This window comes from Colossoma macropomum, unplaced genomic scaffold (assembly GCF_904425465.1).
Source record: "Colossoma macropomum unplaced genomic scaffold, Colossoma_macropomum, whole genome shotgun sequence".
NCBI lineage: Eukaryota > Metazoa > Chordata > Actinopteri > Characiformes > Serrasalmidae > Colossoma > Colossoma macropomum.
In genome coordinates this window covers 28509708-28529895 of record NW_023494794.1, presented here as the reverse complement: position 1 = coordinate 28529895, position 20188 = coordinate 28509708, and the positions used below count along the sequence as shown (strand labels likewise).

Here is a 20188-nt window from a genome sequence, read left to right as displayed (position 1 = left end):
CTTTACTGAAAGAGTCAGTGTGAAACTGATACATACAAGCTTACGTATGTTGATGTCTGGTAGAACGCATGGAGTGTCTTTTATTAGCTTGAAATGTCTGTATTTAATCTATTGTGGCGTTTAGCTTAGCGACAACACACCACAGGAATCCCAAATCTAGTAGTCGCGGTTCACCACTGGTTTATATATAGATCCATGTACACTTTCTTTAAAGAACCTTTTTTTTAAGGTACTAGGTATCATACCATCTGACTAAGCAGCTACAGACACGACAGCATCGGACTGTAATCTTTATGTTTAAGCTTAATTACACGTTTGTGGCCAAATTGAAGACGACAGTATATGACAACCATAACATTTACTGAATTAGATAGATAAAACTTTATTGATCCTGAAGGGAAATAGCATAGCATGTTATAGTAGCAAGACATATAATTGCAACTAACATAAATTAGACAGAAATAAAAATAGGAATAAAAATAGACATAGAATTATTTAATTATTTAATTATCATTGTGCTAGTATGTTCTTTTATTTCACAAAACTAAGAGAGTCCTCTTCAGTGTTAGGGACAGTCTCAAAATTTCTGGAAGAAAAGTTATTGAAAGTCTTATTAGTATAAAAAGTAGTAATAGTGCAAGTATCTTTGTAGGTACATCTGCTGATGCTTTTGAATACATCCTCAGTGATGTTGAGTGGAAGCATCAGCAGATGTACTTGCAGAGATATTAATGATGGCAACACTTGTTTTCTTCAGGTCATTTTGAGACGGTGCCTAACTCTGAAGCAACTACAGGAGCAAACATTGATAGCATATGATTTGAAACTTGACCTTTGTTGAATAAAAAGTAAAGCAAAGGGAAAGAACACTCTCTCACACACACACACACACACACACACACACACACACACACACACACACACACACACACACACTCAGAACCTGGTTTACCATGGTTATTTTTTCACACGGTTATCCATATAAGAGGATCCTGTAACTGGTACAGGCCCATTTCAGATGCAGGATTACACACGTCTGCATTTCTCAACAATGACTGGAATGACTATCGTTCATTTATGCTTTAAGCTCAAGTGAAAGATGCACAAAAGTACATTTGTAAGGTTTTACTCTGGCCTGAAACATCTTAAGTATTTATCTTCAGCACTTAAAGGATTTAGATCTTAATTTAAAGCTGTAATTTTAAGTGTCAGAAATGCTGACGCTCACTTAAGCTAGAGAGAAACATTAAGGCCCAAATTCACTTATGGTGTTTCATGCAGGTGATCATAGCCTTATTTTTCATCCAAGAACATCTGTATTCTGTCCATTTTCTCTGTATTAAGGCTTGAACACTGAATGTAGTGAGCTCACGCGGTTTGCATGAGTGCTGTGTTATAGGGCTAAATTTCCTCTAATAAAAGAGAACTCCACCGATTTTTTTAAAATTTCTGTACAATTAAATGCATAAGATGTAAACAGAGTGGTTCAGAGTGGTTTGGTGTGAAACGCTCCATTCCAGAGAAACTTACCGAGTCAGAATTGTTCACAGTTGTGGTGATAGGAACCAGACGTCCACCTCTAAAAGCTCCCTCACAGAAAGTTACTACATGAAATGGTTATGAATTCACTGCCTGATGACTTAAAACAAGCTTTATAAATACCTTCCTGGTGGAGGGATACATGCAGAATGTTATGAGGCAAAATAGTGCCTTATTTTTTCAGATTGTCCACTATTTTTCCATCATTAATATTCCATATACACTCAGAAGACTCGTGTAGGTTCACTGGTGGTTTTGGACAGTAAATAAAATGTCTATATTTATCTTGTAGTCATGGCGACCCCTGGTTCCTATCACCACCACTATAAGGAAATCTGAACCACTTCACACCAAACCACTGTGAATCCCAGGAACGTGCGCTTGGTGGTTTGCCTACATAGAAGAAATAGCTGAGATTAGTAATTTGCTCTTGGTGAGATCACATGGCGGAGCCCGCATTGTTTTTAAAAGCATCATTTCCTTCAGTGACTGTGTTTGTAACTTCAGAGCGGGTTTGTAATTGTGTGTGTTGTGATTATGGGTTAGTTCAGGCCGTCCTGTGTTGAAGTGTGACTTGGCTGCCTGCCAGGCTGTTATCCTGAAGAAGGAAACACCTGTTACACACACAGGTACACATCTCTGTGTGTGTGTGTGTGTGTGGTAAATGATCTGCTGTGGGAGAGGTGTGGACGTGTGGGAAAATAGAAAGAGGAAAAAAAAAAGCTGAGAAATAAAACCCGAGCTCATGGCCTCTGGCCTCTTCTGCTGCTCCTCAGTGGAGAATAAAGCTGAGAACATCTGAGAGAACTCAGACTGTGTTCTCAGATAAACGGGAGCACTGAAACACAAACCTGACACCACTTATTCGCAGCGCATGTTTTCAGCCACGTGAATGAATGAATGTAAATTCAGGAATATAAATGAATGATGCAGAGATTTTAACCTTATCAGGTTTTTGGATAACGACATAGATGTTACAGTGTGGAAAAACACAGACAGATATCAGATATGTCTTTATATGGCCACTAATTTTTCAAAATTTCTGCATAATTAAGTGCTTAAGATGTAAACAGAGTCATTCAGAGCGGTTTGGTGTGAAACTCTCTGTTCTACATAAACTTACCGAGTCAGAACTGTTCACAGTGGTGGTGATAGGAACCAGACGTCCACCTCTAAAAGCTCCCTCACAGAAAGTTACTACATGAAATGGTTATGAATTCACTGCCTGATGACTGAGACACTGTTTCATGATAGTTTTGTAATAATTTAACATATTTTAACACACATGCTGGCGGAGGGATACATGAAGGGCGTTGTGAGGCAAAAATAGTCCGCAAAGAAACTTATCACTTCAGATTTTCCACTATTTTCCATCATCAACATTCCATATAAACTCAGAAGACTTGTGTAGGTTCACTGGTGGTTTTGGATAGTAAATAAAATGTCTATATTTGTGTTGTAGCCATGGCGACCCCTGGTTCCTATCACCACCACTGTAAAGACATCTAAACCATTTCACACCAAACCACTCTGAATCACTCTGCTTACATCTCACTCACTGAATTATGGGGGGAATTTGAAAAATTGGTGGAGTTTCCCTTTAAAGCTGGAATGAGTCAGATGTTTTCTGATACCTTTTATTCCTAAAGAAGAAACATAATCTTGTCAAATCACTGCGAAGTCAGAGATTTATGCCACTAATATTGACGTATGGCTGTGTGTAGTTTGTTTATTTGTTTATTATTTAATTAATTGTTTATTGATTGTGTTTATGCCTGCACTGTTGTGTTTTATCAGGATGTTTAAAGCTCTGTTCTTCTACCTCCTCTTCCAGGTGCTGAAGGCTGATTGGTCGGTTGGTCGGCATGGCGTCCTCAGTGAAGGTGGCGGTGCGTGTGAGGCCTTTTAACAACCGCGAGACGAACCGCGGAGCGAAGTGTGTGATTCAGATGCAGGACAAGTCCACCTGTGAGTTTAAGACACAAGCATGAACATGTCTTGTTGTGGCTGTTAAAAATGATTGAAATCTCCAAATTAGTAACTTTATAAAATGAATAAACTTCTTTCTTAAGAACTTTAATGTGCATTAATGTAGCAAGATGTAATTTTGTAGCGTTTCTGTTGGTCCGTTCATCACAGCTGGTATTTAAAAATGTGTAAAAACGGTACAGTGACCAAAAATAATGGAGGTACATGGTTTCTGTATGACTGCAATGGTGTGTGTGTGCGTGTGTGTATATATATATATATATATATATATATATATATATATATATATCCTTTTTGGCATTCTTTGTGTGTTTTAGCGATGCTCCCTGAAAGGTCTGTAGAGTAACAGGTCTGTAGAGGCTCTGAGGTGACGCTGCCTTTGTAGCGGGACTCACTAATCCTCGCGAACACCGCAGTGCATTATGGGTATCCCCTATCTCCTAGGGTGCATCGGTTTTACACTACTTATAGGCCCTTTTCACAATAAACAGAAGTGCGTAAACGCTGAGTAAAACAAGTTCCGCTCTTGCCTTACGGACAGTTACTAACCTCAGACATACAGGCGTTCATATCACTTCAGCCACCGTAGGTGTGTCACTGTATCTTTGTCGTAGTTGCCAAGATTGATATTCGAGGATGAGCCCAGAACTGTCGGAGAACCAAACACACAGCAATAAAGGGCTAAATACAGGACTTAATGAAGGATATAAATGATTTGTGGAAAACTCCTTTAGAGCTATCGGAGCACAGCAACATCACCTAACGTCTATAGAGTGATGAGTCAGTGGAGATGAAAATAACTATATCTGAAATGTTAGATTAGCCATGTTAGCTGGAGATGCTGAAACAGCTCGCTAACAATAAACTAGTTAAAGCAGCAAAAAGCTAAACGCACACACATCCCTGCAGGGGGGCCCGCCAGGTCGTCAGGGTCTGCAGCGCCACTGGAGACGGTTTATTATTTGCATTTATATTCACTCCAGCTGGTTTCCTGATATGTTTAATCTGTAAAAAGAAACTGTCAAACACTAAAAAGTCTCAAGGCTGAGTTCGGCTTCGTGTCCAAATTTTTCCGTTCGACCTTAAATGGTGCAGCAGTTACATTCTGGTGGCTCAGGCACCATTTAAGGTGGAACCACCGGCACCAGTGAACGAACATCTGCTCCCTGCTGAGTGGTCACTCTCTCAGATACTGTCAGCTTTAGAGGGAGAAAATGAAAACCGTTCCTCTGAAAGCGGCTGAAGCAGTGAGTTGTATGTGCTCTACTTTTTAAATACATTCCTGGTGGAGGGATACATGCAGGATGTTGTGAGGCAAAATAGTGCCTTATTTTTTCAGATTTTCCACTATTTTCCATCATCAACATTCCATATAAACTCAGAAGACTCGTGTAGGTTCACTGGTGGTTTTGATAGTAAATAAAATGTCTATATTTGTGTTGTAGTCGTGGCGACCCCTGGTTCCTATCACCACCACTGTAAAGAAATCTGAACCACTTCACACCAAACCACTATGAATCCCAGGAACGTGCGCTTGGTGGTTTGCCTACATAGAAGAAATAGCTGAGATTAGTCATTTGCTCTTGGTGAGATCACATGGCGGAGCACGCATTGTTTTTAAAAGCATCATTTCCTTCAGTGACTGTGTTTGTACTCATCATTATTGCTATTGTAATTGCTTTAGCTGAAGCAGCGTCACCCTATAATGACTACTTCCTGCAGAAAAAATGCGGGAATGTGAAAAGGGCCTGTTGCAGTGCATTGTAGGATGTAGTGCACTGGATCTTGCGCACTGTTTTCATACACCACTAAAAAACAGTGGAACCCCAAAATAGTGCACTATGTAGTGAATAGGGTGCACGTTCTGACATAGCGTGGGAGTGCTCCTGCACCCTCAGCACCCCCACTTCCCGCATCCCTGCTGTGCAGCATGCTGTTTTGTTTTTTTTGCTCTTTAATGGCAAAATAGTGGGCCAGTGCAGTAAAGCAGAAACATAAGCCAGGCCTGCTTCTCTGATCAGACCCAGTTAAACGCTGTTGGCAGCTGTACTGATTTCACAGCGCTGTACCAGCTGTGCTCTGTTGCTGATGAAGTGCTACGTTAGCTGCTCTATGCTAGCTGCTCTCCATTAGCTTTGGTAAAGAATCCCAGCTATCGTCTGTGTTAGCTTTGTGTGCGGAGTTAGCTTTGTGTGCTGAGTTGCTGTATTAGCCTCTGCACTGTGCTGGTAATGGAAATGCTACGCTAGCTGGTTTGTGTTAGCGTTGACCACACGTTCTCCTACATTCTCCTCCTCTTACACAACATTTCCACCGTTCTTCCAGAGGTGTGGAACCGTTATACTCCTCACTTCTCAACCCGTCCCCCCCTCCTTCTGTGTTTAAACATTAAAGCAGAATTCCTACTCCTCTTTTCCTCTCACTCTTCATTCCTTCCTCTTTTCCCCTCTCCCACCCTTCCTCCCCTCCCTCTCTCTCTCTCTCTCTCTCTCTCTCTCTCTCTCTCTCTCTCTCTCTCTCTCTCTCTCTCTCTCTGTTTCTATGTAAAGAATCTGAGGGGCTGGCCGTGTGTTTGGTTTGACCTCTCTCCAGTACAAACAGAACACAGACGTGTGTGTGTGTGTGTGTGTGTGTGTGTGGTTCTCCTCCGCCCTGACTTTCCTTCAAACACTTCACCTTTCACACTGATCCAGGACCAGCTTTCTAATGTAAAACCCAGACTGTTTGCTGTGTGGAGGAATCATCAGAAACTAAAACGGTTCAGTGTTGAAATGATTCAGCCTGATGATGATTCTTTTTTGAATGGATTCAGTCTTGTGACTCTTCAGACTCAATACGATGCCAGTCTCAAACCAAATTCAGTTTGAAACAGTTCAATCTCAAAATGATTCAGTTGCTGGATGGTTCAGTCTCACAACAAATAATCTCAAAAATTTGGTCTCAGAAGTGTTCAGTCACAGAATGATTTGATCTCAAAAGTGTTCGATCTCAGAACGATTTGATCTGGAAAAAGTTTTCAGTCTCAAAATGATTCAGTCTCGAGATGATTGTCTCATATATGTTCAGTCTCAGAATGATTCAGTCTGAAATGTTCAGTCTCAGAACAATTCAGTCTGAAAAATGTTCAGTCTCAGAACGATTCAGTCTGAAAAATGTTCAGTCTCAGAACGATTCAGTTTCAAAAGTGTTCAGTCTCAGAATGATTCAGTCTCAAAATGTTTGTTTAAAAATGAATCAGTCTCAAAATGATTCAGTCTTAGAATGATTGTCTCAAAAGGGTTCAGTCTCAGAACGATTCAGCCTCAAAAGTGTTCAGTCTTAAAACGATTCAGTCTCAAAAGTGTTCAGTCTTAAAACGATTCATTCTCAAAATTGTTCACTCTCAGTGATTCAGTCTTAGAACAGTTCAGTCTCGAAGTAGTTCAGTCTCACAACAATTAAATATCAAAACAGTTTATTCTCAATATGGTTCGGTCTTGAAACATGCAAGTCTCAGACACGATTCAGAAATCTCAGATTTCAACACAGTTTGATTAGATTTGATTCATTTTGTTTGCTTTGGATTTTTTTTTTAAATAAAAATATACACAGCTGAATACACAACTATACCTAACGATGGAGCTATTTATACACTAGTGAAGTATAAACTATAAAAAAAATACAGCAAGATTTATGTATTTATTTTATTGGAAAATAGTCTTTTTTGTAAGTTGTGGCCAAAAAAAAATGAGCTCACACTTGAGTCGAATATTGACTATTACGATCAGTTCTCTAACATTCCACAATCAATGCTTTTTCACAGCCTTACAAAGAGGCCACTGTCTCTAAAGCCTCAATACCACAGACAGACAGAGAGAGAGAGAGAGAGAGAGAGAAAGGCCCACTCAGAGGTTCTATAGGCTGTGAATGGAGTCTCTATGGAGAGGAAATCTTGCTCTGCTGGAGTGTGTGCAGTGTTAAGATCGTTGGCCTGTGTGTGTGTGTGTGTGTGTGTGTGTGTGTGTGTGTGTGTGTGTGTGTGTGTGTGTGTGTGGATGGGTATTGACTCTGTCAACACTGCAAGGTGTGTTTGCAGCCATGCTATTGTTAAACTGACAGATGAGAGCATATTTTAAAAAGAAGCACAAAAATAAGAAGGAAATGGTGGTTAATTAAGGCTTACAGCATCATTAATTAATTTACAATGACTTGTTGCTCTTATCACTGTGCCTTTAAGACACATATATATGTAAATGAGCTCTGTTCTGATTGGCTGTCCTGTATTGAGCCTTGTTCAGAAAGCAGTCCGGGCTGAAACACTCCTTATAACTTCAGTGTAAATGGACAGAGCTAAACTGCAGATATGTAAATATGATGTGTGTGTGTGACCTCACAAAAACAGTGATTTCAAAATAGATTTACGAGGTTTACAAATGACAGAGATGAAAGGAAAATGTGTCTAAAGTTTGCATTGTCAGTTTTGTTATAAAAAATACAGGGAAGAAACTCTTGATTGCAGTTTTTGTCTGATATTTAATGTTTGATTTGTTTGTGTTTCAGGCATCATCAATCCTAAACAGCCCAAAGATGCACCAAAAAGCTTCACCTTCGATTATTCCTATTGGTCACACAGCACGGTAAGCTGCTTCCATTGGTTAACGAACTTCGCCACTGATGGATAAAACTTGAAAAACGTTCAGTTTGAAACACTTCAGTCTCAAAAGTGTTCAGTCACAAAACGATTCAGTCTCAGATGTGTTCAGTCACAAAACAATTCAGTCTCAAAAGTGTCAATCACAAAAAACAATTCAGTCTCAAAACTGTTCAATCACAAAAAAGATTCAGTCTCAAAACCGTTTAATCACAAAACGGTTCAGTCTGAAACTGTTCAGTCACAAAATGATTCAATCTCTGAGTGGTTAAGTCTCAAAGCAGATCACCCACACAACTCAGATCAGTCTTAAAAGTGTTCCAGCTCAAAGACTTGTTGAAGTGTTGATTCTCGGACACGATTCAGTCTCAGAGCAATTTAATGAAAAATGAAATCTCAGATTTCACCACAGTTTGATTACAATAGATTTTCCTAAACAGCCCAAAGATGCACCTAAAAGCTTCACCTTTGATTATTCCTATTGGTCACACAGCACGGCAAATCGCTCTCATTGGCTAACGAACTTCACCACTGATGGATAAAACTTGAAAAACAGCTTGTGGTTTGCTGTCGTGTCATTTACTGAAACATTTCATACGTGAGGATTCGTTGTTCACAGCGAACGATACGCTGCCTGTCGCAGTTTTGGAGATACCAAGCGTTTTAAAATGTTTTTAAGTGATCAGGTTTTCTTCGTTGATCTCCAATAACTTATCGTATTAACCCTCAGAACCCGAAGTCTGCACTTTGCAGGCAGAAATACAGGTCACTTCTAGCCTTCATAACTTCAGAACGGCTTCAGACATGATCCACATATCAGCCAGACCAGCAGACCCGTCTCAAACTGGCTAGCATGATGTTGTCGAGCCAGAAAATCACCCAAAAGCCTGACATTATTGCTCTGCTTTTAGCCCTCAAATTCCAACAAAGGGTTAAAACAGCGATGTGATTCACATCAGATCATCATCAGACTCTGCCTCACCATCCAGAGTGATTTCACCCCCCTGTGACCATCTATCAGCCAGCAATCCAGCTCACCCAGAACCCACTCACTACTATATTACATCTCTGCTTTTACTTTTCATATTGTAAACAAAGACTTAAAAATAGCGACATGATTCACAAATCTGAAGTCAGCAGAGTGACGTCACTAGCCAGAGTGAGAGAAACCAGCTTTAACATCCCACAACCCAGACATACAGCACAAACACACAGCTGGATCACTGTAAAACCTGCTATTAGCTCTCTGATTTAGCTTTCATACGGCAGCAAAAGGGTTCAACGGGAAGCCTTTTAGATCTTAACATTTCTTTTCATGTAAAGCTGACAAAACTGCAGGAACAGCTGCTAAAAGACCCCTATTTTGGAAATAAAGCCTAAGGTTTTGCATTTTCTCCCCTTATTGTGATGTCAGCACTCATCAGCACTCAGACCTTTCAGGTGTATTAAGTACTTTTGGGCCAGAAGAGTTTTAATATTAATTTTTAAAGTAGTCTAGAAAAGAAAACTGTCAGATCATCACTTTCTCTTCATACCAAGAAGAGGCTGTGATGAACACGAAGCTGAGATAAATGTACACAAAGCACAGAGCTGCTTATGATGAACTAAACCTTCACATTTTGTTCTTATTTAAAGGGGAACTCCACCAATTTTTCAAAATGTCTGCATAATTCAGTGTGTGAGATGTAAACAGAGAGATTCAGAGTGGTTTGGTGTGAAATGGTTCAGATGTCTTTACAGTGGTGGTGATAGGAACCAGGGGTCGCCATGACTACAACACAAAAGTTATGACACAGTTTATACTGAAATATTTTATATGTAAGCAAATAAATATAAATTGTGCAGTGAAACGTGCAGAAAAATGCCCATATTTAAATGCGTTCAATGTAGAGGACGTGTTAACTTATTTATATCTATAAAATCAACAAAACATGTAATATGTAAGTTTAAACTTTTGTGTACGACTCTGTAGCACAACGATAAGTTATAGGTCTATTAAAGTGAGCTCCCTCGCTGTGCCGCAGGACGAGGACCCGGCGTTCGCGTCTCAGAGGCAGGTGTATCTGGACATTGGAGAGGAAATGCTGCTGCACGCCTTCGAGGGATACAACGTGTGCATCTTCGCTTACGGCCAGACCGGAGCCGGGAAGTCCTACACCATGATGGGCAAACAGGAGCCCGACCAGCAGGGCATCATACCACAGGTAACCATGACGACCAGAGAGAGAGTTAAAGTGATAGTTTGGTGAAAAGTGAATAGAAATATTTCCTAATAATATGATTAACAGTGAATTTAAGCTAATAGTGAAGGTGAGAGGAATAAATGCTAAATAGCCTGGATTAGCTTTCGTTTATTGTTAGCCATCTTAAGGATTTTGGCTCTACTTACTCTTATTATTATTATTATTATTAGTAGTAGTAGTAGTAGTAGTAGTATTAATCCCCCATTGAGCTTGTTGGGTGGTTGTAGTTCTTGCCTAATGATCCAGTAATCAGTTTAGCAGGTTTTCATATTTTCAGCAGTATTTTTTATTTTTTGTGTTGTGCTCTCTTTTAGCTCTGTGAGGACTTGTTCAAGCGGACGGTGGAGAACACTGACCCTGACCTCTCCTTCTCTGTGGAGGTAAGTGCGTGTGCCCTCAGTCTGACCTCACACTGTCATCGTTGTCATAACACGCGTACAGTTTGTACCGGGTCATCTTGTGCTGCTGCGTCACGTGATATTTTCAGACCATAACAGTGGAGCACGGCTCAGACAGACAGCTTTTAAAGTGTTCTTACAGACACGGGCCACAGTCTGTTCCTCTTTACTGGTCCCTCAGGGGTCCAGATATTTCATTCTATTTTTGTTATACATTTTTAAGAGTACTTAATTTTTAAAAGGGTGACTCCATGATTCAGGTGCCGATGAGCCCTCTTTAGCTCTCCCTCTCTCTCTCTCTCTCTCTCTCTCTCTCTCGCCCTCTCTCGCCTGCAGGTGTCCTATATGGAGATTTACTGTGAGCGTGTGAGGGACTTGCTGAACCCGAAGAGCAGGGGGCCGCTGCGGGTCCGAGAGCACCCCATCATGGGCCCGTACGTAGAGGACCTGTCCAAGATGGCTGTCACCAACTACAGCGACATCGCTGACCTGATGGACTGTGGCAACAAGGCCAGGTATGACCAGTTAAACCCATATCCTACAGTTTTCTGTTCTTTTTTTTGTATTTTGATTTGTCACCAAGTTTACGCTGTTGGCCCCGTCCTAATAGGATGATTGACAGGTTGGAAAGTCTATGACAATGAAAATGCGGTCAGGTCAAATGAATTTCCGAAGGAATTTTGCCACTGAATGAGCGCAGAAGGAGAGAGTGTATAACTGCACACAGGAGAGGCTCTGTTTCCTTCACCGCGTCTGAATTTTTCCCTCTTTCTAGCTTGTTCTCGTCAATAATGCAAACTCAAATGCATTATTAAGGAGTACAAGTGCATAAAAGGTGAATTACATTTTAATGATCATTTTTACACCATTACAGCATAATAACATGATGCATATAAATGCGGTTCTGGAAATACATTTTAATCTAAATAAAGTTACTCATAACGCTTTTAAACCGTTCTGTAAATAAAATGTCAACACTAGTGTACCAAATAAAATTGTGCAATTGAATTTGAATTTTCATTTTTGAGTCCAAAATTGCGTCTATGAGTGGAAAATATGAATGCAGACATAAAAACATGCCTTTTTACATATTACATTTTTTTTTTTATTTTCCTACTGATATGCTTCAATATCTGAGGTCCACTTATAACCTTTGTGTGGTTTTATTGACCAAAAACAGTTATAATTCATTTCTATATATTTCTTTGAGTGCTTGTTTGACAGCCTAAGGCAGATCCTTATTTACTGAACCTGTTGATAAAGTTGATAACTTTACATAACAAACACACAGAGAGAGACACTGTTTATTCTGTCTGTATTTCAGAATGTTTATTTTCACCTAAAGCAGTATTCATATCCTCTCTCTCTCTTTCTCTCTCTTTCTCTCTCTCTCTCTCTCTCTCTCTCTCTCTCTCTCTCTCTCTCTCTCTCTAGAACGGTAGCCGCCACCAATATGAATGAGACAAGCAGTCGTTCTCACGCCGTTTTCACCATCCTGTTCACGCAGCGTCGCCACGACCAGATGACCAACCTCGACACCGAGAAGGTGTGTGAGTCTGTACACAAACACGTCCAGGCTCGTGTGTGTATATCGACACTGTCCATATAAAAACAAGCGACTCCTCAGTGGTAGCTTTACAGGACGGGCAGAAACATTCTAAACATTTTAATGTAAAACATCAAAAACATTTTGATCTGAGTCAATTAATTTTGCTCATGATTTTATGAATTATGATGATGAGTTTATGGTTTTATTCCAAGCCATTTTGAAGCAGCTCTGTTGGTCCATTCATCAATAATGTTTCCCACATTATAAAGTGCAGCTGCTGAGCTCACGATATGCAAATACAAAAAAAAAGGTTTTAAATTATTAATCCTGTTTAATTATTAGAGTTGCCCGATTCTATGTATGCTTATTGCACGTGTGTATATAAAATTCTCAAAGGTCTCCTTAGATCAATAACCAATAATCAATTCCCTTAAATCAGCAAACTGTGTGTGTATTTTGTTTTGCGTCAGGCTACCCAGCTAATATGTCTGTCTACCTCATTTACGTATCAAGCTAACTGGTAATGGGATCTGATTGGTTAGCATTACTGCTACTGAGCGCTGATTGGTTAGCGTCACTGCTACTGAGTGCTGATTGGTTAGCATTACTACTTCTGAGTGCTGATTGGTTAGCATCACTGCTTCTGAGTGCTGCTTGGTTAGCATTACTGCTACTGAGAGCTGATTGGTTGGCATTACTGCTACTGAGAGCTGATTGGTTGGCATTACTGCTACTGAGAGCTGATTGGTTGGCATTACTGCGACTGAGCGCTGATTGGTTAGTATTACTGCTTCTGAGTGCTGATTGGTTGGCATCACTGCTTCTGAGTGCCGCTTGGTTAGCATTACTGCTACTGAGAGCTGATTGGTTGGCATTACTGCTACTGAGCGCTGATTGGTTGGCATTACTGCTACTGAGTGCTGATTGGTTGGCATTACTGCTACTGAGCGCTGATTGGTTGGCATTACTGCTGCTGAGCGCTGATTGGTTAACATTACTGGTACTGAGTGCTGATTGGTTGGTGAGGTTTGTGATATATAAGACACTGTTATAAAACCCTATATATCCTGTAAAATCGTTGATGCACAGTGAAGAAAGCCAGGATGTTATTTTGGCTCCGGGGCCCCATAAACAAGGTAAAAATAATTCAGATTATTGTAACTAACGATCATATATGTTAGGCACAGTGTATGATTGAAGACCCTGGGTTTATAACTGTGTTTATTAGCTTGTATAATGTTTTGCTCTCTGTGTTTCTCAGGTGAGCAAGATCAGCCTGGTGGATCTGGCTGGAAGCGAAAGAGCAGATTCCTCTGGAGCGAAGGGCATGAGGTTAAAGGTGAGAACCGGTGATGAAACCTTCCTTTGTGATACTGAAATTTTCTGTGAAGCCCTGTTGGTCTGTGATTTAGACAGATGTTACAGTGAGTGAAGAATGTAGAGATGATTCTCTGTGGTCTCAGTTCAGAATATACACAGTTTCTAAATAAATTAATCGGCCTTTTTAAATTAAGACTGAGCTCGATACGTTCTTTCCACACAGTAACCGTTTCCTCTCCAGACTGTCTAAATCAAACGTGTCTGCTCTGCTGTACAGGCCGGCGTCGACTTTCATGCAAACTTAGTCATGTGTACGTTAAGCTGAATGCGTTTTGGCGTTCACAGCTGTTTTCATTACGTTAGTTGTAATCTGAGTTTAGGGTGGGTGATTTTGGTGCAAAATATAAGATCACAATACTTCAAGACGTTTTCTTGATACACAGTATGAGCCATGAGGTTCCATTTCCATAAATAATAAAATTATTATAATAAACTGTCAACATTTTTTATTATTATTATTATTGTTGTTGTTGTTGTTGTTGTTGTTGTTGTTGTTGTTGTTGTTATCATTAGTAGTAGTAGTTTATTTATTTATTTATAACAAAATAAGTGATGTGATGCTCAATTTTCGGAGGTTTGGTGTAGACACTGATGTAGACATTATTCTGTGATAACAGCTGAAAAATTGATGTTTTATAAGCCATTGGTCAGTAACAATAATAATAATAATAATAATAATAATAATAGTGGTAGTAGTAATGGTAATATTTTTATTTATAGAGCACTTTTCATACCAGTGGCAGTTCAAAGTGCTTTACAGACAGCTGATAAAGCGTAACAGTAATAAAAACTATGAATATTAATCATATAGACAGTATCACAGATAACATTAAACAGATAAACAGAGACTTAGAGTTTTACTGAAGCTCTGAGTTAAAGAGCTGCGTTTTCAGATGTTTATTAAAAGTGAACTCTGAGCTTGACTGTCTAATAAAAGCTGAACTGAGCTCCACAGTTTAGAAGCAGAATAACTGAAAGAGTCTCTCCACGTTTTCTGTGTTTTACTGAAGGTGTTTGTAGAAGGTCAGTATCTGCAGATCTAAACAGACAGACATTCAGGATCTTTATGGTCATTTAGAGCTTTAAAAACCAGCAGCAGAGCTTTAAACTCTCTCTAAAAGATCCAGGCGGTTGGTGCAGTGTGTACACGGGGGCGGGGTGTTATGAGCTCTCTGTTGGTGCTGTGAGGATCCGTGCTGCTGTGTTCTGTACAAGCTGTAGAGGATGGACTGTTTTCTCCAGTACGAAGATCATTACAGTGATCAACTCTGCTGAAAAAAGGCAGCAACAAGTCTCTCTGCGTCGCTCTGAGAGAGAAAAGGCCGAACTGCAGTGATTTTCTCACATCATGAAAAGCTACTTTAGTGACCGTGTTTACATGCAGATAAAACAGAGCTCAGAGTCAGAGATCACACCCAGGTTTCTACTGCAGGTCTGGTATATGAAGCTAAAGAGACGAGCTGTTGTGTTAGCTGTTTTAGTGATTTAGTTGTAGGAAATTTTGTGACGTCCCCTGAGAAATATCTGACACAGAGCTGGTCAGCCTGTCCAGAGTCTTGATCATCAGAAGGAATGGAAATGTAGAATTGTGTTCTAGGAAAATTTATATTGTTTCCTAGTGACATCACTGAGAGGCAACATGTCCAAGAGAAAAGCAAAGGCCCTAAAACTGACTGACCTACATTCACTGATATTCTGCGGTTTTGTTATTAGAGTGTTTTGTTTTGATTTGCAGGAAGGTGCGAATATAAACAAGTCTCTAACTACACTGGGCAAAGTCATCTCGGCACTGGCAGACATGGTGAGAAAAACACACACTTTTTGTGGCTGACAGTGAATGACAGGCCATTTAGCCGAACAGCAGTGGAATAATAATGTTGGCATTGATAAGTAGCAGAATTTTTATTTTTCCCATAATTATTTTTGTTATTATTGTTCTTGTCCTGAGAGATTGACTGACCGTTTGTCCTCTGTTCTCTTGTTTGTTTTGACTCCAGCAAAACACCAAAAAGAGGAAGTCTGACTTCATCCCTTACAGGGACTCAGTACTGACCTGGCTACTGAGAGAGAACCTGGGTGAGAGAGAGAACGAGAGGGGCAATTAAATTAAAATGCTTTTTTTTTTTTTATTTTAAACCTATAATTGCCGTTTCCATCCACGTTTCACTACATAAAATATTGTGTAGTTAACCTTTTCCAGATCTCTGTGCTGGTATCGGCAGACTTCTGTCAAAGCGTTCACATCTGTTTTTTTAAAACGTAATTTTTATGCATCAAATCGTCCAGCAGTGCAGTGATGCAACACACTGTTAGAAAGCTTGAAATCTCACGATTCAGTTTCCCTAAACTGTTTACAGCATCAGCACCGAATGAGCAAACGCTAACAGATCTGTGTGCCCTCACCTTCAGAGCCTCGCCTCCTCCACAGAGGCACCATAATCCAAAACATGAGGTCTGATAACACGGCAAGAGTCAGAGATCAGTTTAGAGATCTGTGAGTCAGGAGGAAATAAACTCCTCCGTTCCAGACTCTGTTACTCTGTGTCACTAATTCATACAGTTATTCATAATAAAACACGAGTGTTTCCTTTCAAATGAGATGGAGATCATGTCTGTAGCCCAGAGTATCTGTGAACAGCGCCCCCTTTACTCTGGGTATGACGTTTCTGGCTAAAATAGGGCCACAGTTAACAGGTTAAAATCCTTTGGGTCTACTTTAGCGTTAAAGTCTGGAATCACAGTTTAAAAGTTTGGGATCACTGTTTTGAATAAAATAAAAACAAAATTGCTGCTGATGCATCTATTAAATTATTCGATTATGATGCTAATACAACTTTTACAGATTTCATAGTTAGCATTATGGGTAAGAGAATTAATAGTCAGAAAGTGGTGAACAAATCTCAGGCGAATATCTTATCAAGAAATTTCTAGAGATTAGCAATTACAGTATGATATTTAGCATTTAATACATTTTAGTGTTCCCAAAAATGCACATCGCTACATCGTCACGTCCAAGTTAGTAACTTTAAAGGAGACGGCTGAAGGTTCTTAACTTTTAATGTAAGTGTAAATGTAAAAAGATTTCATTCCAAGTGATTTTGGAGCATTTTTTTTATTCTTCTATCAGGAGTGAAAAGCCTAAAAGTCAGTTGCTGGGATCAGATGAGGGAGAAAAAAGAAAAAGATGAAGATGCATGTTTACACAGTGATGATAAAGAATGAAAAACCTTAAAACACCTTCTGGTGTCGATCTCATGTTCAAGTTTTTGGATAAAATGACAGCAGTTATTAATGACAAGTGATTTCAAACTTTTAAACACTAGTCTAAGTAAATGTTTACGTATTTAACATAAAGATTTTGTCTATATTTATAGAACCTGCCACATAATTGCCTGTAATGGTATTGTATTGTAATTTGAAAGTGTTTAAAATAAAATAGGTTGGATGTGAGTGGGTGTAGAGAGAGAGAGAGAGAGAGAGAGGGTGTGTGGGTGTGTGTGTGTGTGTGTGTGTTTTTGCATTTGGCTTCATCTGATTTGTATATTTGTTGTTTTTTTTAAAGGGGGTAACTCTCGCACGGCCATGATCGCTGCCCTGAGTCCAGCAGACATCAACTATGAGGAAACCCTCAGTACACTCAGGTATACATACAGACTACATACTCTACTGAGCTACTGGATTAGTTTGCTGATATTGATCCAGTATGAATCTGCACTGTGTAGAATTTAGTCTCAACATAATCATTACAGAGTGCTTTGATCCAGTATGAATCTGCAACATATGTAGATTTTATAGTCTTAACAGTAATAAATGTGGAGTGAGTTTAATCCAGTATGAATCTGCAGGGTGTGTAGTTTTTACAGTCTGACAGTAATAATTGTGGAGTGATTTTAATCCAGTATGAATCAGTCTGACAGTAATAATTGCAGAGTGGTTTTAATCCAGTATGAATCAGTCTGGCAGCAATAATTGCAGAGTGGTTTTAATCCAGTATAAATCAGCCTGGCAGTAATAATTGCAGAGTGGTTTTAATCCAGTATGAATCAGCTCTAACAGCTCCCTGTTCCCTAAATAGTGCACTATGTAAATGATTCATCAATTCATACTGGATTAAAGCACTCTGAAATTATTACTGTCGTATTATAAAAACTATGCACATTTGTTTTTAAAAGATTTGCACACTGGCAGTAATAATTGCGGAGTGATTTTAATCCAGTATGTATCAATCTGACAGTAATAATTTCAGAGTGCTTTAATCCAGAATGAATTGATGAATCATTTATATAGTGCACTATTTAGGGAACAGAGAGCCGTTAGAGCTTCATCCTAAATCCTTCACTCGTTTTCTCCGGGCAGGTATGCGGATCGTGCGAAACAGATCCGCTGTAACGCAGTCATTAACGAAGACCCGAACGCCCGGCTGGTCCGAGAGCTTAAAGAGGAAGTGAACCGCCTCAAGGAGCTGCTATTGGCCCAGGGCCTCAGTGACCTCATCACCGCTACAGGTAACACACACGCACAGAATACACATACTTCAAACATTAAGGGAGTGCACTCTTTACATCTCACAAATGATTCGATTGCAGTTCTTTATGAAATGATTCAGTGATTCAGTTATGATTCTTTAGGAATGAAATCAGTGGTTTGTTAATTGTTTAGGAAATGTTTCAGATTTTAAAATTTCATCTTGTTCAATTTATTACGGTATGATTTTGAAAATTATTTTGCATACACAAACCTGACTAGATGAAAACGTTTATGCAGTAGTGGCCCTGTAACGCTAGTGGTGAACGTGCAAAACGAAGGGGTAGGGCTGAGTGGTAGGGGCGAGGGGTGAAATGGGATTGGGCCGGTTTCTTCTAGTCAGATTTGTGCATGCAAAATAATTTTCAGTCATACCGTCATAAATTGAACGAGATGAAATTTTAAAATCTGATCCATTTCCTAAAGAATCGTTATCAAAACTCATAGAATCATAATTGAATCACTGAATCATTTCATAAAGGTTTGTGATGTCACACCGCATGGGTGTTTGGTTGCTTCTAATTGGTTTAACTCGTCTTCAGGCAGTTTCCGGCTCGGTGTTATGAGGTTAAACTTGCCTGATTAAAGCGTATTGATAATGTATGCTATAATAAAGTTAAAAAGATTTGAAAACTGCACTCTTTAATTTGCAGTTTCGATTTTAAAACGATTCTTTCAGCACCCCCCACCCCCCAGTAGCTTGATTTGTTATTTTTATGTCTGAAATGTTTATTTTAAGCAAGAAATGAGCTCATTGTATACAAATTATTCATTTGAATTGATTATAATTGATTATAACAGAGCTTGAAATTCACCTATAGATACAGTTCAATCAGAAATAGTTCGATGTTATTGGCTTAAGTGATTTCAGTTGTGAGAATATTTACGGTTAAGAGGTTTTAATTACATACGTCGTGTTCAGCATTAATGATGATATTGTTAATGTTGTCTCCGTGCCTCTCCCAGGACCTGCTATGGCTGGGGGTCCAGGCGTGTCCCAGCAGGCCCCTCTCCCTGGAGTCCAGACTACCAGTGATGCACCAGTGGAGGACATGAGCCCCATCAGTAAAGAGGAGGCTGCGGAGAGGCTGAAGGTAAAACTGTGCGGCTGGTGGCCTTCAGAGTGTCTCTCATTTACCGTCTGATATGGAAACCATGGTCAGTGGTCAGAACTACCCATGTGGGTGGGGCCTATCAGACTAAAGTGGGCGGGGCTTGGAGTATGGACATGCCTGCAACCAAATAAGTGGGCTTTTTTCTGAAGAGCTTCTGAATTGTAGCTGTTGTGATGTTTGGGGTTTATTGTGCGAGAGTGCTGCGCTGCAGGAGCCGAAAACGTTCTAACGTTCTGTTGGAGAACCTTTATTAATCAAACTAATCTGTGTAGAAGAGAGTTACAGCACTGTAGAGTCGCTTTAACACACAATCATATTAAACCTGAAAATATGTGCATCTCTCTTTCTCTCCATCTCTTTTTTTTTTGTTCTTTCATTCTTTCTCTCCTTCTCTCTTTCTCCTCCTTTCTTTCTTTCTCTTTTTCCTCTTCCTCTCTCACACTTTCTTTTTGTTTTTATCTGTTTCCTTCTCTCTCGCCCTTTCTCTCATCTATCTTTCTCTTTCTCTTCCCCTTTTTTCTCTCTGCCTCTTTCTCACTTTCTCTCTTTCTCTCCATCTCGCTCTTTCTCTGCATCTCTTTTTTGTTTTTTATTTCTCCTCCTCTCTCCTTTTTTGTCCTACTTCCTTTCTTTCTCTCTTTCTCTTTTCTTGTTCTTTCTTTCTTTCTTTCTTTCTCTCTCTTTCTCTCTTCCACTTCATTTTTCTTGCTTTCTCTTTTCCTTTTTCTTCCTGCTTCCTTTCTTTCGTTCTTTGTTACCTTCTCTCTCGCTCTCTCTCCTCTGTCTCTCTCTATTTCTCTCTTCCTTTCTTTTTCTCTCTG

The 20188-nt window shown here is 39.6% G+C and overlaps 1 protein-coding gene across 1 annotated transcript in view; it reads left to right on the top strand.

Moving 5' to 3' along the window:
* The window catches only part of kif1c (kinesin family member 1C), a 48311-nt gene that overhangs the window by 13066 nt on the left and 15057 nt on the right, over positions 1 to 20188 (top strand). The window contains exons 2-13 of the mRNA XM_036580749.1: positions 3374 to 3507; positions 8068 to 8144; positions 10183 to 10362; positions 10716 to 10781; positions 11136 to 11314; positions 12234 to 12345; positions 13610 to 13687; positions 15464 to 15529; positions 15726 to 15804; positions 17291 to 17369; positions 18085 to 18233; positions 19219 to 19346. Coding sequence (XP_036436642.1) covers positions 3405 to 3507; positions 8068 to 8144; positions 10183 to 10362; positions 10716 to 10781; positions 11136 to 11314; positions 12234 to 12345; positions 13610 to 13687; positions 15464 to 15529; positions 15726 to 15804; positions 17291 to 17369; positions 18085 to 18233; positions 19219 to 19346 — 1296 coding nt within the window. The 5' untranslated portion in view covers positions 3374 to 3404. The remainder of the gene's footprint in view (positions 1 to 3373; positions 3508 to 8067; positions 8145 to 10182; positions 10363 to 10715; positions 10782 to 11135; positions 11315 to 12233; positions 12346 to 13609; positions 13688 to 15463; positions 15530 to 15725; positions 15805 to 17290; positions 17370 to 18084; positions 18234 to 19218; positions 19347 to 20188) is intronic.